Below are 24216 nucleotides of genomic sequence, written 5' to 3' on the forward strand. Positions count from 1 at the left end.
TTACATCTTTTTTTATAGTCTCTGTTTAAACGTGGTCATATTTTTCTTTACTTCTTTTAAGCATGGTTTCCTTTAGTTCTTTGAACATACTTGTAATAGCTGTGTTGAAGTCTTAGCTAACTAAGCCTGACATCCGAACCCTCTCAAAGCCAGTTTCTTTTGGCTGCTTCCCCTACCCCACCCTGGTGTATGGGCCACAGTTCCCCTTCTTCGCACCTGTCCGGTAAACTTTTTTTTTTTTTGGGGGGGGGGGGCGGCTCTTTTATCTAATGTAGCAACTTTGGATACTGATTCCCCACTACCCATACCTGGGGACTTGTTGTTACTTGCTTGTCTGTCTCACTACTGGCCAAACTGCTGTAATGAAATCCATTTTCCTTGCAATGTGTAGCCTGTGATTTCATATTCTTCAGAGGGTACAGGCTTAGTCATATCTGTGTTAAGCTGTCTCCCTCTGTTGGTGTCACATGCAAATGTTAGTCTCCACTAATTGTTGGCTGATTGCTTTATTGTTTCAGGTGATGGCCTGGGATTTAATTGCCCCACAGTCTGAGCCAGTTCAGTTTTTTTCTTTCTAGAAGGTAATGTTTGAGTTCGGTCTTTGAGGTTTGCTCTCGGTCTTTGAGGTTTGCTCTCACTTCAGGGAGGCTCTTAGCTGTCTCTTTCCCTGATTCTTTCTGGTAAACTGCTAGCTGGTTTAAAGTTTATAGCTTGTTGCTCTCATGAGATTAACCGGCGTCTTAATTGCTTGCTGCCTTGCTCTCCATTGTTTTTAGTGCACTCTCAGGTTTGAACTTCCCTGTACTTTGTTCCAAATAAAATCGGTTCATTTTGGGAGAAATTTGAAGCTTTTTGATGGCCTGCCTTTCCCCCTGGGCGAAACCTTTACATCATTTCTTCAGAACTGGGGGTGAAACAATGGCTCATTTCTGTCAGATTGACACCCTTGCTTCATGAGTAGGGTGCTGGGTGAGAACAGCAGCCTCTGGTGTTGTCACCTTGTCTCTCCTGGTGTGGAACCTCAGTCCTATGAGTGAGATGGAGTGAAGGCCATTAGGAGCACATTATTCTTGGCCTGAAGAACCTGGGACCAAACTTCTCCACAAGTGGAGCTTGGATAGAAGAAAGGAGCCCCAGACATCCCAGCTGCTTGTGCCTGCAATAGAGCCCCTGCAAGTCACAGTTGGGAATGAGGAGAAATGCTAGCTGTTTTTCCTCTCTTGGGCAGAAACCTTGATTGGGAGATTGGAGGAGAGAGCCCTGTATTCTTGGCTGCACCCACCTGGAATGGAGCTTCTGTCCTGCTGAGCTGGCCCAAAATGCCACAGACTCTGTTCTTAGTGAGATATACATTTTCTTTAATAAGTATTTCTTCATTTACCGTATACCCTTAGGACAATTCTGGGGACCTCAAAAAATTTTTTTTATGTAATCTTCACTGGTTATTGGTTTCACTGGGGAGAATATCCACAGAGGTTCTGATGCCAGCATTCCAGAAGTCATTTTTAATTTAAAATTACTCCTTGCCTGCAGCCACTTAAAAACTCCCACTTGAGAATGCCTTGGAAAGGATGCTGGAATTTATTGAAGCTTTAATGTACATATAAAAGCTTCCAGTACCCTAATTGTGTACATACGACTTGACAGACACTTAGCACGGAGGTTTGAATAAGAGTGTTTAGCCAATTACCAAGCATTTCTAGATGAATACGTTTTTGCTGCAACGAACAAAACTTAGGATGCAGGTTATGGTTCTGTTGTGATGCCATAATAGGAAGTTATCCATAGGAGGCAGCAGTGAGTGTACATAGTGATTTTATTAAAAAATTTTGAATTTATTTTGTTACTGAAGTACAGTTTATCCAATGTTACATTTGTATATGGTGATTTGGTGACAAAAATTAAGGGCTGTGGGTGTTTAATAGTGGTGGTAATAGAATATGAGCATTTGAATTCAACAAAGATTAGACATCTTCGTTTGTGTTAGCCTGAGTTATTGATTGAATGTGAAGCTGTCTAGAGTTAGCATCACATTTGGGGGCAGGGGAACCTGTGCTTAATAATAGCTGCCTTGACTGGTTTTGTGTCTAATTTATCATAATTGTGAGAAGAATGAGGGGTCCTATGTTAATGATAATGGCACTGCTGGTGGAACTAGGAAAAGAATGTCCTTTACTCTTGAGCAAAGACTACATTATAAAATTGCTTAGGGATATTTAGGTACATAGCTGTGGACTCGGCTATATTGACAATATCTTGCTGCATTTTAAACTCCTGAAACCTCATCTCCCACTGAACAATAGTTTCTTATAGCATAGTTTTTGTATGCTGTATTTCTTAGGGATACAGTGTTAGTGTTTTAGAAGAAAATTCTGTGGCGATAGCTATTAGCAATGTTGTAAAAGAATAATCAACATGGGGAAATTTCAAATGAAGCAAAACAGTTTTATAAAATGTGTTTCTGCATCAAAAACATTTTGATAGAGTTTATCTTGGAGTTGGGGATATGGTGAAATTAATGGTAGCCTTTTCCTTATTTTCCAACATTATTGATGTATGGCATGGTGGTTAAAACTGTAGAACCCTGGAGCTTGTAGTTGTAGTACGTGGGGTAGAATCCCGGCTGTACCACTTTGACTGCCTATGTATTCACTCTGCCCTAGTTTCTTTACTCCTGAAAGGGGGCCAGTAATAGGCTTGTTCTGAGGATTAAATAATTATATATACATATATAACTTAGAATAGTGCCTGACACAAAGTAAACACTCAAATGTTATTACCACTATTAATAAGAAAAAAAATTAAAAAAATTTTTTAATGTTTATTTTTGAGAGAGAGAGAGTGGATGAGCGCATGCGTTGGAGAGGTTGGCAGAGGATCCAAAGGGGGCTCCATGCTGACGGCAGAGAGCCTTATGCAGGGCTTGAACTCATGAATTGTGTGTGAAATCAGGACCTAAGCTAAAGTCGGATGCCCACTGACTAAGCCACATAGGTGCCCCTATAAGAAAAACATTCTTAAATGTTTATTTTTGAGAGAGAGAGTGCATGGGGGGTAGGAGAAGAGATAGAGAACCTCCACAAGGTTCCGCACTGTCAGCGCAGAGCCCCACGTCGGGCTTGAACTCATGAACTGTGAGACCATGACCTGAGCCGAAATCAAGAGTCAGACGCTTAACAGAATGAGCCACCCAGGCACCCCAGTGAGGAAATTTTTATTTAAAATCTGAGGTATGTCAACCTGGCTATAGTAGTATTGAAATTGGGGAATGAGAGAGGAAAAATAAGGGCTGATTGAGAATGACCTCGAATAGTACTTACAGAAAAGGTAGAGAGGAGGATGACACTAAAGGTTTTAGAGACTGAAAATGTTGGCTTAATTTACAGTTAATATGCTAAACAGATTGGTAGTGTGGAGATCAGCCAGGATGCTGTTAAAATTGGAGTCTCTTAAAGTGGAGTGGGAATGGAAAAGATAATTTTGGACACATTATAAAAGAGGAATTGTTGGAGATGGGAAGGGAGACGGTTTGTTTGACTTTGTTACTAACCCCCCCACACACACCCCATTTTTTCTTTTGAGCACCTACCTGTTGTGTGTCAGTGAATCCTTGGGATACAACGATGACTACAGTTCATATAACTTTTACCCTTAATGGAACTTTTGTTTTTGTAGAGGGTTTGATCATCACATAGATGCTTTAAGGAAAGTGTAGCTGGCTCTCAGAGCCTCAGATAGGAGTACTTGATGAGTTCTTAGGTGAGTTGAGCACTGATGAAGGTGAATTCTTATGGGCAAAACTAAACAGACTGCTTGTTCAGAGGCTTCAGAGTCCTTGTGAGGGGAGTACGTTTGAAGGAACAAGAAGGCAGATTGAATGGGATTAGAACAGGTGGCTGGGGAACAGTTGCAAGGTGAGGCTGAAGTTGGGTATTTGAAGACCTTGTAGACTGTTAGAGAAGCATTTCGGTCTTAGTCCTGGTCTTTTAAGATTTTTAGGCAGGGCCTTATGGTATTGTACGGTTTGCATTTTAGTAAGAGTCATGGTGATTGTTTCTAATGCCAAAAAGGTAAAACATAATTGGAGGGATGGGTACAAGCTTGATAGTAACCATGATTTTAAGAGAAAGATCACAGTCCCTTATCATTGTTCCCTCCGCATCCCTTTTTATTTTCCATCTTAATTCTCCCCCTTTGAATTCAGAGAGAACATCTTGGGAGCTGTGGAGAACCTTCATGGTTGAATGGAAGAGCCAGTGGCTTTAGAGTCTTAACACATGTAGGCATGTGCCATCTTAGAAAAGCTCAAGTCACTTTTAATCTTTTAGCTTCTGTTTGTTAAACTGGATTAGTAGCCATATGGGATAGGTGTCATGGTGATTACATGAGTGTATAACAATAATTTATTTGTATAACAATAAAGCACCTACTATTGTGCCTGATACATAAGTGCTCATAACTTTCCTAGAGTAATGTATAAATTAAGATGGAACTGTAAGGGAGCCTGTGATACTGTAATTTATAATACATATTGAGTCGTCTCTCCGGTTTCTGGCACAGAGCTTCAAAAACCTTAGGAGTTTCCTAACTGGTGAGAGCCAAAAAAGGGCATCTTACGTTACATTAATGAAGTGACTTTTGGAAAGCCCCTAAGGATTGGGGGCTGATTGCCAGGGGAAGGGACCATGTGACTAGAGTGTTGGAACTTTCAGCCCCTTCTGCCTCCTTGGGCTGTGCGGAGAGACTAGAGATTGAGTTCAACCTTCAACAGTCAATGATTTAATCGTCATGGCTGTGTAATGAAACCTCCATAAAACTCCAAAAAGACGGGGTTCAGAGAGGTGCTGGATTGGTAAACATCTGGAAACCTGAGGGGAATGGTGGGCGCAGAAAGAACACAGAAGTTCCTTGCCCTTTCCCCATGCTTCGTCTTACGTATCTCTTCTATCTACCTATTTCTGAGTTATATACCTTTAATAATAAACTGTAATCTAGCAAGTAAAATGTTTCTCTGAGTTCTGTGAGCTGCTCTAGCAAATTAATCGAACCCAAGGCTTAGGGGTCATTGGAACCTCCAGTCTATAGCCCGTTAGAAACATAGATGACAACTTGGACTTGTGACTGGCAACTGAAGTGGGGGCAACTCCATTACAGGGAGTAATCTTGTAGGACTGACGGAGCCCTTAACCTGTGGGATCTGATGCTATCTCCAGGCAGATGGTGTCAGAATTTTAGCTGAATTGTAGGACACCCACCTGGTGTCTGACAATTGCTTGGTGTGAGGGAATCACACAGTGTAACTAAGTGCAGAATTGTAGAGTCACAGAGAAACTTTGAATGGAATGGAACCACAAGTCCATGAAAGAATTCCTTGGGTAGTATAAATACTGAAACCTTTTTTACCTTTACCCACTAGAGTGGTTATGGATCATAGTATCTGAATATAATTGATTATGAGGTGTGTCACAAGAAATAATAAGTAGATAATTAGTTAAAGCAAATATAATAGCAATGCTTGCAAATGAGGTTACCTAAAAATTAGAGTCAGGATTATTACCAGTAATTATTTTTACTCACATTTCAATGTTTTCTTAGGGATTAAAAAAAAAGTCCTGGAAGTCCAGCTATTGGTGTAGATAGTTAACTGTGTTATTACTATTTGTTAAAACTGTTTGCTTTTATTTTGTGTTCTTTTTGGATTTTGGCATTCTCTGTGTGTGTCAGTGGAAGTGTATAAAACCTGCAATACCTATTTATGTCCTTTCTCATGTAGTGGAAAAACTTCTACGTAGGATAGGATACATTTTCTTCCAGCTAACAACGCATACATAAAAAGTTTGCATTTAATATTGAATCTGTCATAGCGATAGAAATTCCAGTTTAAAATTCAAAAAGTTCTGAATACTATTGGCCTAAATATGAGTATCTTTATACTCAAAAATGGTGGTTTGTGGTTTTTTTAATGTTTATTTTTGAGAGAGCGCAAGAGGAGGAGGGGCAGACTAGGGGGACAGAGGATCCAAAGCAGGCTCTTCCCTGACAGCAGCAAGCTTGATGTGGGACTTGAACTCACAAACCACGAGATTATGACCTGAGCCGAAGTCGGACACTCAACTGACTGAGACACCCATCTGCTCCAAAAATGGTTATTTTGAAATAAAGCTTAGTACTAGAAAGATGTTCTGCACTGGATTATAATGAAGATAGAATAATTTTTACATTTCACATTAACATTTTAAATATGTATAATTTAAGTTCTGCCTTTCCTCTATATGCTAGTGTATTAACTGCAAAATAATAGTTTGTCTAAGACCATTGTAATTAAAGTTTTCATTTTGTAGTGATCAGTAGACGTAATGAGGTCTAATGCCTGGTGAAGGCTAAGTACAGCTTGTTTCACAGTTATGTCTCTCGCCTCTGGTGAGTCAAGTATTTTAAGAAGGGAAAAACGAGTTATAGGTGTCAGTTAAACATAGAAAGGCATTAGAAGAGAAAAATAATTGAGTAATTTTCCCCTTTGGTTTTGGTACATAATAGATAAAATTCACAAGCTAAGATAATTTCCAAGGATGAGTTTAAGGATCTATCACATTGGTTTTTCTTTTCTTTCTTTTTTTTTTTTAATGTTTATTTTTGAGAGAGAGCAAGGGAGACAGGTTCTGAAGCAGGCTCTGCACTGACAGCAGAGAGCCCGATGCGGGACTCCCAACTCACCAACTGTGAGATCATGACGTGAGCCAAAATCGGGAGTCAGGCACTTAAACAATTGAGCTACCCAGGCCCCTCTATCATGTTGTTTTCTAAGAGACTCAACTCCTTCTGATGTCCAGTAAAGGAAATAATTTGTTTGACTGTTGGGCTTGTTTTTGCTTGTTTATAAGGCTCTATCCTCAATCTGTTAATGCTAATTCCAGAGAGAGAGAGATTTGCCCGCTGTGCTCTGCCATATTCCCTTATGCTTAAAACAATATGTGGCCCGTTGTAAACACTTAACACATATTTCTTGAATAAGTAAGCTTTGAGTTTTTGTTTAATTAAACAACTTTTATTTTTTGGACAAAAAGTTTCAGAAAGAGAAGGAACTCTATACTAGGATCATATACATATGTGGAATTGTAGAGAGTTTCAATGTGCTGTATAAGAGAGAGATTTTGAAATAGAGGAAACGTTTCAGCAGAGGTGGAATAATGACTGGGTAGAGAATGACCATTCTTTGTCTTGAGGGTTTCTCTGGTATTAAGGCCCTCCCACTTGAAAGCTGTTGTAGAAATTCAGTTCTGCAAGCTTTAAAATGAGTATGAATGGTTGCCGCTTATGAAGTACTAGCTTATTAAAAGGAAAATGACTCCAACCTTTTTCCAGGTAAAGGTGTTGCTTCTCCCATCTTGGAAGATATTGAGATGCTGAGTTTGGATATGAAAAAAATGCTGTCTTCTAAAGACAATCTAATACTATCATTTTGGTTACATGTTGCATTGCAGAAAATCCAACATAATTTCTGGTAAAACCTGAGTGAAAGGAAGGGAGAACAATGACCCTTACAGTACTTTTGTTTTTCTGAAATAAAACTTGACACTTTATGTAAAGCTTGAAACTTTACACAGTACAGTTGCACCTTGGATTTGTTGAATTTGAGCATTTTTTTTTTTTTTTAATGTTTGTTTGTTTTTGAAAGAGGCAGAGCATAAGCAGCGGAGGGGCAAAGAGAGGGAGACACAGAATCTGAAGCAGGCTCCAGGCTCTGAGCTGTCAGCACAGAGCCCGACGCAGGGCTCGAACCCAGGAACCGCAAGATCATGACCTGAGCCGAAGTTGGGTGCTAAACTGACTGAGCCTCCCAGGCACCCCTGATTTGAATAATTTTTGAGTTGCTCAGTGGATGACATTGCTGCTTTGACTTTGTAGAAAGCTTGTCCTAGCCTTGCTAGGTATGACTAAATATCTCCTGGAAAACAAGTTCTGGTAGAGCCTTGGGACTGTGTCTTGAAATCAAGTAAAACAGTCTGATTCCCATCTGTTCCTCCAGTTAAATGGGATTTGTTTTTAAGAAAGGTAGCAGTGTTGGGACTCCTGGGTAGCTCAGTCAATTGAGAGTTTGACTCTTGATCTCAGCTCAGGTCTTGATCTCTGGGATGTGAGTTCAAGCTCCCACATTGGGATCTGTGCTGGGCATGGAGCCTACTTTGAATGAATGAATGAATGAAATGAATGAACGAATGGGAAAGAAAGAAAAAGGGAGGAAGAAAGGTAGCAGTGTTATACTTAGTTGTAACATATCTTTGATAATTTTTTCCCATTCAAAGCTTTTCACATTATCTGAAAACATTATTTTCCAATTATTACCTCAGATATTCAAGAACCCTGCCTGCACAGTACATTATAGAAAGGGAAAAGAAAATTACATATTTTGAGAATTGTGTGTTTTGGATTTGCAAAAACACCTTTATTAAGATTATCCTTGTGGCATTTTTTTTTTAATTTTTAATGTTTATTTTTGAGACAGAGACAGAGCATGAATGGGGGAGGGTCAGAGAGAGGGAGACACAGAATCTGAAACGGGCTCCAGGCTCTGAGCTGTCAGCACAGAGCCCGACGCGGGGCTCGAACTCACGGACCGCGAGATCATGACCTGAGCCAAAGTCGGCTGCTTAACCGACTAAGCCACCCAGGCGCCCCTCCTTGTGGCATTTTTATGGGTGGCATTATCTCATTTTTAAAGACTTGCAAAAATAGAGTGGATGTTACTGGCCTTTAAGATAGGCAGCTTGTAGGGGCTCCTGGGTGGCTCAGTCAGTTAAGTGACTATTTCAGCTCAGGTCATGATCTCACAGCTGTAAGTTTGAGCCCTGTGTTGGGCTCTGTGCTGACAGCTCAGAGCCTGGAGCATGCTTCAGATTCTGTGTCTCCTCTCTCTCTTCCCCTCCCCAACTCGTGCTCAGTCTCTCTCTCTCTCTCAAAAATAAACATCGAAAAAAAAAAAAAGCAGCTTGTAAGTGGCAGAGGTGGGATTTTGTGTTTTTTAATGTTTGTTTATTTTTGAGAGAGAGAGAGAGAGACAGCACAAGTTGGGGAGGTACAGAGAGAGGGAGACACAGAATCTGAAGCAGGCTCTAGGCTCCAAGCTGTCAGCACAGAGCCCGACGCGGGGCTCCAACCCAGGAACTGTGAGATCATGACCTGACCCGAAGTCAGACATTGAACTGACTGAGCCACCCAGATGCCCTGGGATTTTGTTTTAATCCAGAAGATACTTTTCTTTGCTCCATACCTATTTCTTGCTCTTCCATTTGTTGATCCTAGCATACTGAGGAAAAGGTATCATCAAATTCTTAATGTGGTGGTAGGGAGATGGCTGTTAAAAATGCCAGAATAGAGCAGAGTATGCTATGCTGAGTTCTGTGATACCTGCTCAGCAGTACTGGGAATCTTGAAATGTGGAGGACTTGACAGACATAGAAGACAGAAAGGTGAGAAGAACTAATAGAGAGGGATGGCAGGCAGCTTGAAGCTTTGTCAATGGGTTATTCTGCCAGAAGCAGAAGATGGCTTAGTTCTGTGGGCAGAGTAAAAGGTACATTGTTGGCGGAAAGGTTACACTTTTCTCCCTTTTCCATTTACTTTAAAGTTATTTTGTTTAAAGAGTTCTTGGGGCGCCTGCGTGGCTGAGTGTGTTGAGCATCTGACTTAAGCTCAGGTCATGATCTCCTGGTTTGTGAGTTCAAGCCCAGCGTTGCGTTCTGTGCTGACAGCTCAGAGCCTGGAGCCTGCGTCCGATTCTGTGTCTCCCTCTCTCTGCCCCTGCTTGTGCTCGCGCTTGCTCTCTCTCTCTCTCAAAAATAAAACACTAAAAAAAAAAAAAGTTCTTTAGTAATCCACACAATACTTTGTCTAGAATAATTTATGCCCTGACTTTTGCCAGATAGTTTTGATTTGTCTATAGATGGAGGGTTATTGGGATACATAATAGATAGAAGGATAGTGAGTGTAAACAAAACAACATGAGGATATAATTTTAAGATATTTTAATTCATATCTCCATCTGTTAAAAGGACTGCAAAAGCAAGACAGCAGTGTTTTATATATATAATTTTATTGTGGGAAAATATATATAACCTAAAATTTGCCTTTAAGCATATTTTCATTGTGCAACCCATCATTCATTTCAAGAACTTTTTTTTATCTTCCAGGCTGAAACTGTGAACTCCCCAGTCTTCTCTCCCCACCGCCATCCCCCTTTAATCCCCTAGTAACCACTTTTCTACTTTCTGTATCAGTGGAATCATAGAGTATTTGTTTCTTTGTGACTTATTTCACTGAGCAGAATGTCTGCAAGTTTCATCCATGTTGTATCATGTGTTGGAATATCTCATTGTATGTACACACCACATTTTGTTTATTTTTTTGTCCTTGGATTGCTTCCTGGAAAGACTTTTTAAAGAGAGAGTATTGGGACACTTGGGTGGCTTAGTCGGTTAAACATCTGACTCTTGGTTTCTGGTCTAGGTCATGATTTCATGGTTTGCTAGATTAAGCCCCACATTGGGTTCTGTGCTGACAGCATAGAGCCTGCTTGGGATTCTCTCTCCCTCTCTGTTTGCCTCTCCCTTGCTCATGCTATTTCTCTCTCAAAATAAATATTTTTTCAAAAAATAGAGATAGTATTGGTTTAATGGACAAGGTAATAGAATTCTAGACTTGTTAACTTAATACTTGTGCTTTGGTCAAGTCACTTCTTAGATGATTAGTTTTCTATTTATGGAAGAATACCACAAATTCTGTGTAAATGGTAAAGATTTGCCTTAAACCCACTTTAATTTTGGTGTGTCTCAGGATTCATCATCTCTCCTTGATTTACCTGACACTTGGGGTATATAGTCTACTTCTTAACACCCCACAACATTGTGGCCCGTTAACTCTCAGAATGAGGTAGTAGTCGTGTGGAGGTTGTGTTTATGGGTGGGTGGGAAGCTCATAGGTAATACTGTTAACTAATGAGTCCATCTCCCTTTACCCTTTAGTGAATAATAGACTTTATATTCAGACCCCAAAGTTTTGGTTCAGTTCCAGACTTGGAGAGTCAACTGTCTACTGGATGTTTTCAACTCTGTTTCAGTATTCAAAACCATACTCCTCACTGACGTCACTACTACCTGCCACCATCCCCTTTAAAAAGAAATAGAAAGGAAGCCTGGAGTCCAGGATTGCGTGAGCCTAAGAATCTCAGGGGCTCAAAAAGGGAGGGTGGAAGAGGCCAACATGGTGAACAGCAAGAAGCAATTATTTGATTTGTCAGTAGAGCATTGATGATCTGTGAATTACAACGTCTCTCCCCACCAAATGCACACATTCACGAAGCTTTGTGTGTAGTTTTAGGAGAGTTGCTCTTCAAATCTATCCATAGACCTCAGTTAAAACCCAGTGGCTTAAAAGCAACTTTGGTAGCTTAGACTCAGCCAGATGACAGAAAATGGAAGATGTAAAAGGAGACGAGACATTCTTCTTAAGATTTTTGGGAAAAGGGGAGGGCAGAAACTGGTCATTTTTCAGTAAGGAAGATACAAGCATAATATTTATAGACTAAGATCTAGGAAAAGAGTGAGGAGATGGTGATGGGAACATCATCCTTTGGGGGAGAGTATACAAGCGGATTATGAACCCAGGTTGGGAAATAAAAGGAAGAGATTGGAATAAATTTGAGGTGGAAAAGAATCAAGTGAATTGATTAGCTGATAATTTTGAGTGGTAAGAGAAGACAGTTACTCAAGTAATCTGCTAGCCGACTCAAAATGGCTAAGGAAAATTATAGGCTAGTTTCTCCAGATTTTTTAAATTGTTTACTTCACATGAAGTTTTTTGTAACGTAGGGTGTTTGAAAATGGGAAACAAAAGTGAAAGAAAGCCTGCTCAATCATTTATCTTTTATATTTTTGCTTTACATATTAAACATTTTTCTGTGTTTAGTCTCACCAGTGGCTAGATCTTACTGGTCTTAAATTTCTTTGTTGTTGTTATACCAATTTGACAAGTGAAACAGAATCTCGTTAGAAACCCATCTCTGGGTTAAATGATTGTATTTAAATTGGAGGTTAATAAATAGGTAAACATGGACTGTTCTGGACTAATGAAAAGTATGGTCACTTTATAACCAAATACCTAGAACTCTTCAGCTAAGGTTCTCAATCTGATGGCACAGTTCTCAATCTCCAGGGGAGAATTGTTGGAATGTATTGATGCCTAGGCTTCACTCTCAAATGTAGTAATTCATTCATTTTGGAGAGGAGTGTGCACATTAGTGTTTTTCAGAGCCTGTCAGATGACTTTAGTATGCAGCTAAGGATGAGAGCCATTGGTCTTAATGAATATAGAATTGAGGGTTTGGTGGCATTCCCCTATATTCCTTTGCTGGTCAGGTAACAAAGAATTCCATTGTTAAACAGTTGTCCATAATCCTGTCCTGTCTTTGGGAATGCCTGTGACCTAAATCTTGCCAAAAGTGGAGAGTCAGGGTCACTTGACAAATTGGGTTCTTTTGGAGTAGTAGTATATAGCTCGAGCTTTTTCCAAAGAAAATTTCCCCCAAAGTTTTTAAAGTTTCTGTTAAAACCTTTCTTTCATAAGCTTGTTCAAAAACTACTTACAATGCTCTGGTACTGGTGATAAGCTTTAGTTAGGCAATCTTTCCTGAAATGGTTTTAAAAATTAATATTTTGTTACCTGGTTTGTCTTGAGTATACATATTTTTTGCAAAGTATTTATGGCATTGGCAAGTCGAAGACAGTTTTTGCCATTCCATGATTGAATCAAAATGGCAGCTAAATAAATACCTTTATAATAATGTCTTTGGAATCTCAGGAGAAAACTGAAATCTATCATAAGGTTGTGCTTTGATGCAAGCTGATCTACAGTTACCAGTTTAAGTTGAATATGGTATCAGTGTGACTTTAGCTTTTCACTTTACCCTCCCATTGTATAGCCATCTTCTCTTGACTAGATTCACTGGTAACATTAAGCTGGAACAGTTCCTTGGGGTCCCTGGGTGGCTCAGTCGGTTGAGCGTCCCACTTTGGCTCAGGTCATGATCTCGCGGTGTGTGGGTTCAAGCCCCACATCGGGCTCTTTGCTGACAGCTCAGAGCCTGGACCCTACTTTGGATTCTGTGTCACTCTCTCTCTCTGCTCCTCCCCCACTCACACTCTGTCTGTCTCTCTCAAAAATAAATAAACATTAAAAAAAAAAAAGATGGAACAGTTCCTTAATTCATGGTTTTTAAATCTAAAACAAATGTACTTTTTTTTCTTCTTGTAGGTTATGCAATGGTCTCTGCAAGATGGTTTATTCTTGAATTGGAGCTTTTTAAGACTGACAAATGCTGGTACTTCATCTTCTATAAGTGGACTATAATTTCTTTTCTCAAGACAACTACATAAGCAGACAAAATTGCAAAGATCTGCCCTGTGTCGAGTATGACAGCCACGACTCGTGGCTCTCCAGTAGGAGGGAATGACAGCCAGGGCCAGGCTCCTGATGGACAGTCTCAGCCCCCCCTCCAACAGAATCAGGTAGGACGTTTAAGATACTAGTTAAAGTTACATTGGTTTGTCTACCATGAGCTAGTAAATAATGAAGCATGTTCTGAATGGTTTGTGAAGTAACCATAAAACAGTTATTTTAAGAAAAGTAGATAGTAATAAGAAAGCTCAGGTGCTGTGGATGGTGATGCTTGAGCATATGGTGCCTCTTTTGCTGGTGTCTTACTTACACGGTCAGTTATCAGATGAAGTATTTAAGCCCTGTGTCATTTCCATAGCAAAGCCTGAAGCCATTCAGTGTAGCCTCTGTTACAGAGCATGGACTCCAGTCATGTTGTGTTCAAATTTGTGCTTTTCAGCATTCTAGTCTATGACTGGGTAACATATGTAACCTCTGAGCCTCGGGTTTTCATCTGTAAAATGGGGATAACAGTAATAACTATTTCATAGGATTGTTACAAGGATTGAGTGAAATAATGTTTGCAAATAGTTTAAAATAGATTTTGGTATCAAGATTTTATGCTGGCCTTAAAACTTATAGGGTAATATTTTTTTCTTTTTTTCTATTCTGTGGATGAATTTGTGTGAGATTCTGTTACTTCTTTCATATCTTTTTAATGTCTTAGACTCGTGGTAACATCTCGTCTTTCATTTCTGACAATGCTAATTTGCATTCTTTCCTGATACTCTTTCCTAGGGATTTATTAGTTTCTTTGAACTTGGCCCAGAACCAGCTTTTGGCTTCGATTCTCTCTCCCTTCCCTATGTGTGCTTTTACCCTCATGTCTTTGTTCCTTTCATTTCCTTTGAATTTGAATTGCTAATACTCTCATTTCTTGAAGTGGAAGTTTAGTAATTAATTTTCAGCTATTTTTTCTAATATATACAGTTTTAAGTTGGGAAATACCCAGGTAAGACATACATACTAAAATTTGTGACGCGCAGCTCTAACGGCACTTACAGGTGAATTTATAACTGAGTTGTGTGCACGTGAACCATAGACCTGCTGCTTACAGTTGGTACATGTTTACATAGAATTCTGTATGGATGAGTTTTTAGGCAAAAATACTGTTACCATGGGATACTTAAATTTGGCACTTGGGGATAAGTTCTTATTGTCCAGTTATTATTAGATTAGTCTTTTACAAGTATGGTAGAAAAGAGACACACATGCACTCCCTTTGCCCCTCCTCTCTTCCTCTCCCTCTGCCATTTTAGAGAAGCAAGCAAGTCAGGTTTTAGTTTTATTTTTCCAAATAAGTGTGTCAACGTCATTCCTTTTCCTCTCCAGTTCCCACTTTTAGGCCATAAAATACTGAAGTACATGGTCCTAGATATTGGACAGAGTTGTTAAGTCTTCTTGTGTCACAAATTTGTTATCCACTATTTAGGTTTCTTTAAACATAGTCAAAGGTTGTGTTGGATGCGCAAGATGCTATTTTTAAACCAGGAACTAGTAGAGATTCAATAGGTTTGCTCTTTTTTGTTTGTTTTGAATTTTACTTATTTTTGATATCCAAATATAATTACCATACAATGTTATATTAGTTTCAGCTGTATGATTCAACAATCCTGTACATTACTCCGTGCTCATCACGAGAAATGTGGTTTCATACTTGTCTAGTAATTCCTGTTGTGACAGGGCTCACATAATGGGAAATGTAAGTAGAGGAGCAGTATACATCATGGTTAACACAAACCTGGATTCAAATCCTGACCATAGAGTTGGAGCTATGTGACCTTGGGCTAATTACTTACTGTCTGAGTTTGTTTTTTCATCTATAAAATAGCCGTCTAATACTTTCTTAGGCTCTTGAGGATTAGGTGAAATTACAGCACAGTAGCACAGAGACTTCCTGAAGCATCATAAACTTACTATGATTTTATCTTTAAAGTTTTACTCCTTTAATCTGTGTTGGTGTTTGAATTATTAAATGTATGTATGGTATAGAAACCTAAATCTGGTATATCTGATTTTTAAGACTTCATCGCCTGATTCTTCCAATGAAAATTCCCCGGCAACTCCCCCAGATGAACAAGGTCAAGGTGATGCTCCACCACAGCTTGAAGATGAGGAACCTGCATTTCCACATACTGACCTGGCAAAGTTGGATGACATGATCAATAGGTGAGTTAATTTGTTTTGTTTTCTTAATGTGTGTAATACATAGGAGAACCAATGGTTTCTTAGCACAGTGATTAGTAGTAAATAAGAAAAGGGGAAGAGTGGACAGAAATACCACAGTTAGCCACGCCGCCTCCTTAATAGCCTTAACATCTTGGTGATTACCAAGTACTTTGTAACCCATGGTTCTTAAAGGATTTGAAAAACGAAAGGGAGTAACAGTGTCAGTAAAGTTTTTAGAATTAATGATGATGACCCAAGCTGGTGTGTTTCTGAAGTAGAACCATATGTATGATTTCCCTCTTTGAATGTTTATGACGTTGTTTTTTCTTTTTGGTATGTTGGTTGTCCTGATTGCTGGGTGATTTTCATGATTTTTACATGGTCCTGAGGTAAGCCAGGTCACAAGAACATGAGTTCCTCAGAGCCTGCCCCTTGTGAACCCTTTACTAGCCTGAGGCATTTAACCATCTCTGCTATTTGTTTCTCTTCATCTTCACTTCAGGGGCAAGTTTAGAGTATAATTTTTTGTACTTGTAGTGGAAGACTCCAGGAGAATGTAAGTTTAAGGCTTGTGTGCAGAGGAAGAAAAAGATTTGAAGAAGATAAGGGAGTGGGGTACCTAGGTGGCTCAGTAGGTTAAGCATCTGACTTCAGCTGAGGTCTTGATCTCACAGTTTATGAGTTCAAGTGCCTCGTTGGGCTCTGTGTTGACAGCTCAGAGCCTGGATCCTGCTTTGGATTCTGTGTCTCCCTCTGTTCCTCCCCCCCCCCCACCCCCAAATAAACATTAAAAAAAAAAAAAAGATGAGGGAAGAGTGTGTTGGGGGGAACCACGTATGGCTGTGGTCTTCACCAGGCTGTGGGGTCAACAAGTGAGTGCTAGGGAGGTGTCACACATCCCTTTAACTCCTAAAAAGGAAAGTAAGGAAAATACACAAGACTTATAAGCATTTGCGTTACTAAATTTTCTTTATTCTTTGACTTTCTAAAAATCCGTTAATACTTAATATATATAATAGCAGGGGAAATAGAACCCCCCCTTTATTCCCCCCCAAATCTTGATTACATAAATAATAGAAGTATGCATTGTTATACGTGGAAATACAGTGTTGATAAAGTTCTCTATAATTTCCTTCTTCTGTATACACGTCTCAAGAAAAAATTACTAACAATAGGGGTGCCTGAGGGGTGCCTCAGTCGGTTGAGCATCCAACTTTGGCCCAGGTCATAATTTTACAGTTTGTGGGTTTGAGCTCCGCGTCAGGCAGGCTTTGCTCGGACAGCGGAGCCTGCTACAGATTCTCTGTCTTCCTCTCCCTCTCTGCTCCTTCTCCACTCTCACTCTTTGTCTTTCTCTCAAAAATAAATAAGCATTTTAAAAAATCTTAATTACTAACAATAAGGAGTAGACTCTTCAGATTATCTTTGTGTTTACTATGATTTGTATTGATTTTTCTACAAATGTGAGATTTCTTACCAAATCATTTTGTCTTGCTTTTCTCACTTCATTTATCTTGAAAAATTTTCTATTAATATATTTTTTAACTCATTGTATTTATTTATTTATTTATTTTTTTTTTTTTAAAAATTTTTTTTTTTTTTTTTTTTTTTTTTTTTTCAACGTTTATTTATTTTTGGGACAGAGAGAGACAGAGCATGAACGGGGGAGGGGCAGAGAGAGAGGGAGACACAGAATCGGAAACAGGCTCCAGGCTCTGAGCCATCAGCCCAGAGCCCGACGCGGGGCTCGAACTCACGGACAGCGAGATCGTGACCTGGCTGAAGTCGGACGCTTAACCGACTGCGCCACCCAGGCGCCCCACTCATTGTATTTAATAAGTATATTTGAAAGAACACATTAGCTGTGATTCTAGTAGTATACAATATATACAGTATATACATTGAAATTGTATAAAGTTATTTGTTTTGTCCCTGGTTATTCTTTCTCTGTAGCAGAGACCTAGCAAAAGGTTTTATTGTTGCGTTTTGATCTTTGTCTGGTGATTGTTATTAAAGGGTACTTGTTATGCAGACTTGAAGACAAAAGTTTGCATATATTAGTCATGGAGCACTCCCCCCCCCTCCCCCCAAATCAAGGGTTTTTGGAGCAGTGAGAAGGATGAGGAAGAAGGGGTAGGAAAAGGATGGACTCGCAGATGGTTGGGCTGCCACTGGGACCACAGAAAGCACCACCTGGGTGTGTGCTGCATCCTTGTTGGAGGGAGGAGGGTACCTATGGAGGCAGAGAGGCCTGGAGACCCACATCCTTCAGGATAAATTGATGAATTATGTGAATTGAGGCAGAAAACCCTCATTTTCCACCTAAATTTTTCTTCTTTGTGAAGAAATTGAAGACAACTAAGAGGTTCATCATAATTCTGAAAGAGCTCTTTCCTATGAACTCAAACAATAAGTATCCATTTAATTGATACTTGGTTGTTATGGTAGTTTTATATTCTTTGTTATTAAAATAATTTCCTTTTGGGGCACATGGGTGGCTGAGGTCATGACTGAACAGTTCGGTTTGTGAGTTCGAGCCCCGCGTTGGGCTCTGTGCTGACAGCTCAGAGCCTAGACCCTGCTTCAGATTCTGTATCTGGCCCTCCCCTGCTCTCACGGTGTCTCTCTCTCAAAAAATTAAAAAAATAGTTTCCTCTCCCCTCCTTGCTATCTTTTGTTTGACAATTCTTTAAAAAATTGTAGAGACAACAGATGGAACTTAGTTTCACAAAGCAGATACTCTGCCAGCCTTGTTTTAAAATTTTAATGTTTTTTAGAGTTAATATTTAATTTTTTCATGGTGAGGTGAATAATTAGTAACTCATTTATAGTGCCTCTTTTAGAGTGCAGCCAATAAACATCTTTTTATATTATTAAAATCCTTAGGCCTCGATGGGTGGTTCCAGTTTTGCCGAAAGGGGAATTAGAAGTGCTTTTAGAAGCTGCTATTGATCTTAGTAAAAAAGGTAAGTTTAGATGTTCTTATGCTTTTCATAATGTATGTTACTAGATTCACTTTCACTTTATCCCGAAACACTTGTTTTCCTCTCTTATGAACATTTAACTGGGTATTCCTAGACTAGAACATCTTAAGTTTTCTTGCTGTGGCTTATGATATATACCTAGAACAAGGGTTCAGGTCCTTTGGTCAGCCTTCACGGGTATTCATTAACTAGCTGAAGTTACGCATAAAATTGGTGTATATTCATTTTTAAACAAAACTGTTCAGCTTACATGTTTATTATTTTTCTTAATACACTAAAAAGATTTGATTTTTCTCTAAAAGAAAAAAGGCTTGAAACTTTCTGGTCTGGTGTTTTTACCTTGTCGTCTAGAAGTGAAACCTCAGTGCCTGAATTGATCATTTTTTCTAGTGGCTTTGGTCTGCTCTAGGTGTAGTTGAATTCTCTTAGCAAAGGACTATAGCATTCTTTTAATTTTAAGGCATTGGATATTAAAATAAATGACATTTTAGTTTTTGAAATAGGGTAGCCATGGATGTGTTCTAACTATCAATAGGCATTTATCACAATTGAAGTTGATCATTATAAAAATTAATATGCTTATTTGTCTCCATGGCAAGGGTAATATTTTTTTTTTTATCTTAAAATAGTTTCCTTCCTTCATTTAAAGAATGTCTCTCCAGGGGTGCCTGGGTGGCTCAGTCGGTTAAGCGTCCGACTTCAGCTCAGGTCATGATCTCATGGTGCGTGAGTTCGAGCCCCGCGTCGGGCTCTGTGCTGACAGCTCAGAGCCTGGAGCCCATTTCAGATTCTGTGTCTCCCTCTCTCTCTGCCCCTCCCCTGTTCATGCTCTGTCTCTCTCTGTCTCAAAAATAAATAAACATTAAAAAAAAAAAATAAATAAAATAAAGAATGTCTCTCCACATCTTTTTAATCTTGAAAAATAATCTAATTATGAAAAAACATTTCCATATTATAATTATTTTCTACTACCCAAATTTCTTTTGTTCATTTACACATTTATTGAGGAAGTTTTTGAAGACATTTGTAATAGGCATGTTCTAGGTCCTGACTGTACAGTGATAGGTAAGAACACATAATGCTATCTCGTTTAATATTCCTTGAGATTCACTGGATGTAGAACCCCCTGCCCCCCCATGGGACCATGGTTTATTTTAAGCAAGGTTCAGATTTTTAAATACAGTACTGAGTTTAAATGTTCTCTTTTCTGCAGTCAAAATCAGAGAACATTTTATATACAGATTGAATCACTTTTCATTGTGTTATCAAGAGTTAAAGATTTTCTCCGTGTTTGGCAGGGCGGAGCATTCAGCTCTGTTGCCTTTCTGAAATCAGATGAAACTAAGCAAAAATACAAAGAAGCATAAATGCTGGGACAGAGAAAGAGAGACAAAAACAATTCATCTTATTTAATCAAACACTTATGTAGAATAGTATGAAGATACTGATGTCTAACGGATCGTTTACAACCAAAATAAGATTTTAAAAATAGTTGTGAAACCTCATTTTTTAAGTTTTAAATTTTATTTTCAGGGAGTAAAATGCTCTGAAGCATTTAGATTCCTTCTCAGTGGCACTGATAATCTTTGTGTGGTTAAGGTCTAGTGTCATAATTTGAAATGTTTTCAATTCACCTATTACTTGATTTCATGTACTTTTATGCAGTTAAATAATTTTGAAATTCATTGATTATTTTGGTTTCTGAATCTGTTACCTTCTTGACACATAGGAACTTTGATAATACTTGTAGTGTATTTGTCTTTTTGACCTCTTACGATAATGTTTTTTCCAAAGCTAGTCTGAATTTCTTACTTATCAGTGAGTAGTTTATTTATTACTTTTTATCATGTAATCGGGCATTGTGAGACAATCAGAAAAATACTTTGTTCACATTTATTTTTCTTCCCTTAGGCCTTGATGTTAAAAGTGAAGCATGTCAACGATTTTTCAGAGATGGGCTAACAATATCATTCACTAAAATCCTTACAGATGAGGCAGTGAGTGGCTGGAAGTTTGAAATTCATGTGAGTCTTGCATGTGACTTTAAAAAATCAGATTTCCACAGTGATGCCTATGTTGAGTGTTTTCTCCTATGTATGTGAAATACATATTTGGTTATATATTTGATTCATTAATTGAATTAAATTCAAGGGTCTAAAACTGAGAAACTTTAAAAATATTTCTTATAAGTTATAATTTCTATAGAAGAAAGCATGATCATTTTAGTGTGAGATTTAGAGACCTTTGGTTTAATAATCTGTCTCCTGGGTTCTCAAGTGCCTTTATGACCACGTTCATCAGTTTTGAGATGTACCATGTACTCATTGTATGTACCACTAAGGAAGAAAAACAGCTAAGATTAGGGAGTCTAGTATCTGGGACATAAAGGTCAAAGCAGAGAAATAAAGTTACCACACAGAAAGGGATGCAAAAAAACCTGTATGTCTCAACCGTGGCATCTTAGAGGAGGTAAAAATCACCTGAACATTTAAACCACAGGCCAGTATTCAGAGTTTTGTAGTCTAAATTCAGATTACAGCTGTGAAACAAAAAAAATCCTCAAATGGATAAAGTGGTCTCTGGTTCATGGTATGCCCAAGTGACCAGAAGAAGCAAATGCAAGTTTTCTCTATACCGTCAGTCTAAGAAACTAGTATGCATTGATTATAAGATATAATCACATTCCAGAGATTTAAAAAAAAGTGCATCTTCGATTGATGAAATGCCATCCATGATTACTTCGAGTTTCTGTTCCATATTCATACTGTGGAAATGTCATAAGCTGTGAAGCAGATATTTTTGTGCTCTGTGAACTATTTTTCAAATGTAACCATAGCACAAAAATCGCAAAATCTTCTAATTCAACATGTAACTTTGTAAGTAAGGAAATGGAAACTTTGGAAGTGCTATTAGACTTTTGCCTTGAGGCTTAGATAGCAAATCTACTCCATCTTGGGTACTTACTGTATTGCATAGATGTTAGAATTGCTGCCTCTAGTGTATAAATTGCAAAGACAAAAAAAAAGGTAACTTGCATCTTGTCTATGGACATCATAGACCTAGGGCATTGCCTACTTCATTTTATAAGCCATTACAAATGGCTTTTTTCAAGTAGGTACTATATAAAGGATAGTAAATGTTAATTCATTTTTTAAATATATCTGATCCCAATATTAAACAGTTTAAATGATCACGATAGAAAAATGGAGAGATGGTAATTAAAATATAATTAAGATGGGAGGATCTTTCTATTTGGAGTTGCAATGATCTGATCTTCTAAATCACCTTTCCCCCTTATATAACAGAGGTGTATTATCAACAATACGCATCGCCTGGTGGAGCTATGTGTGGCCAAGTTATCCCAAGACTGGTTTCCACTTCTAGAACTTCTCTCCATGGCCTTAAATCCTCATTGCAAATTCCATATCTACAATGGTACACGTCCGTGTGAATCCGTTTCTTCAAGTGTTCAGTTGCCTGAAGATGAACTCTTCGCTCGTTCTCCAGACCCTCGATCACCAAAAGTGTGTTGGTTTATTTTCATAATTAATGGTTTTGCTCTGCCTCATAGCTGTCAAAGATCTGAACCACCTGTTAATGTGAAGAAGCGTAATTTCATGTTACTATTAAAGGGATTCTGCATTATTTTGTAGTTTGGATTCTAACCAACCACCCCCCAGCTTTATTGAATTATAAGTGACAAAATTGTTTGGGATTATGGTTTTGTTTGTTTTAGCCCTCTCCACGTAGTTAGTCCCCATTGACTTCTGCCAGCCTTTTGGGGAATAGTCATAAATTGGGTTAATGTGAAACAGGCCTTGATTGTCCTCATAAATAAGAGTAGAATAGATGAGATGACTTCTTTGACCAAGGCCATGATCACTGTAGACATTCTAATGTTTTGACTTCAAGACCAAGTATATCCTATGTCTAGTAATGTGTCACAAAAGTAAAATTAGAGAAATTATAAATGAAAGCAAAATAGTAAAACTTAGAACATGTCATACATATACATCATCGTAAAATTTCTCAAATGTAAACTTTCTATATTTGCATAGACGGAGTATGCAAAATAAAAAAACTACATCCCTAACTGTACATCTTTTAATAAATACTATATAACAATACATAGTTTTTAAATTTTAGAATTTAGGGAAACTTTAATATTGTGAGCCTTACAAAAAGGAAAACCCAGCATGGAAAATTTGAATTTATACATAAAATTCTTGGTTTATTCATTTAAAAGTGGAAATCCTCAAAATGTGTTAAACTTAGAGCTGGGATTTTTTATATTTCCCAAGATTCATATTGTTTCCACTTCGTGCCTTTTTTTGTTTTGGTAAATCAAACTAATGACCAAACAATGACAGTCTCCAAAATATATCTGTATTTCTTTCTTTAATTTTTGCTCTGTAGGTCAATGATCATCTTTACAGACTCCCAGGAAACAACTTGATTTCAGATGGCTTCTGGTTGACGATCTTTTTATGTCTTTCTTTGAAACCTAGCCCTGCTTGAGTATTACTAATAACAGAATGTTCCTAATTGCTTAAACATACAGTATAGCTGAAAACCTAGGATTAGCTTTAGACTGATTATTTTACTGTGTGCATGCATATGCTATTATGTATGTGTATGTGTGTGTGTGTATATATATGTATGTATGTATTTATTTATAATACATAATGAGTATGTACTTTCCTAGAATTGCTGAATGCCAAAAGGGACTGGTGGATTAAAATGCTCAGATTTTTAATTGTTCTGGAATTAGCTTTTTAAGACCAAATAACAAGGCAGGAAAATACTATAATGAAAACTTACATAGAGAAATGGTGGTTAATTTTGTAGAGAATTTAATTGATTTAGACTTAAAATCCTGTCAAAACTACCTTTAGGTACCATATTGTCTCTTTAGAGCAATTACCTTATATTTCTGTTTTCCCTTTGTCCTGGACATGGTTATTATGTTTTTGTGTTTTAAGTAGCTATAGAAATTATTTTTGCTTAAGAGTCAGTAAAGAAATTACCTTTAAGTTTTACATATTAGGCATGCTTTTAACTCCACAATCCATTGGCTATCCCAGCTGCATTGTACTTTTGAGTATTGCTATCCCCTAGTGAAGAGGTTGAAAGACAATCCATACTATTACATCCTGGTTATCTCTAAGGTGAGAATTGGGGCATTCACATGCGCCAGCAAAAGCATCAACCAGCATGTTCTAGTTAGGAGCAACAGATACAATACCAGGGGTTTGTATTTAATAGTTCACTCTCAGGCTTTAAGATTATTGTATTTATAGGGAATTTTTAATTATTCACAACTACAATAAAAAATGAATTCAAATATTGTCTTATGTCATCAAATACCTTTTTCTTATTAAAAAAATTTTTTTTATCCTCTTAAGTTTAAAATTTTTCAGGTAATAAGGTATTCTCATATAATGAGGTCTCTGAAATAGAAACATGGCTTCTCGTTCCTGTTCAGCGATAATTGGTACGAACACACAACTGCGACCTAGTGATTTCACTTGTACTGCCATTCATGCTTCTTTCTCACAGAGAGGATTACTATGAA

The 24216-nt window shown here is 38.1% G+C and overlaps 1 protein-coding gene across 4 annotated transcripts in view; it reads left to right on the top strand.

The window, feature by feature from the left end:
- The window catches only part of USP9X (ubiquitin specific peptidase 9 X-linked), a 129871-nt gene that overhangs the window by 21518 nt on the left and 84137 nt on the right, over positions 1 to 24216 (top strand). For all 4 annotated transcript variants that reach the window (XM_045472936.1, XM_045472937.1, XM_045472938.1 and 1 more), the window contains exons 2-6: positions 13306 to 13559; positions 15512 to 15657; positions 18544 to 18623; positions 20553 to 20665; positions 21947 to 22165. In XM_045472936.1, the coding sequence (XP_045328892.1) occupies positions 13464 to 13559; positions 15512 to 15657; positions 18544 to 18623; positions 20553 to 20665; positions 21947 to 22165 (654 nt within the window). In that variant the 5' untranslated portion in view covers positions 13306 to 13463. The remainder of the gene's footprint in view (positions 1 to 13305; positions 13560 to 15511; positions 15658 to 18543; positions 18624 to 20552; positions 20666 to 21946; positions 22166 to 24216) is intronic.

The sequence above is a fragment of the Leopardus geoffroyi genome, chromosome X (genome assembly GCF_018350155.1).
Source record: "Leopardus geoffroyi isolate Oge1 chromosome X, O.geoffroyi_Oge1_pat1.0, whole genome shotgun sequence".
Taxonomy (NCBI): domain Eukaryota; kingdom Metazoa; phylum Chordata; class Mammalia; order Carnivora; family Felidae; genus Leopardus; species Leopardus geoffroyi.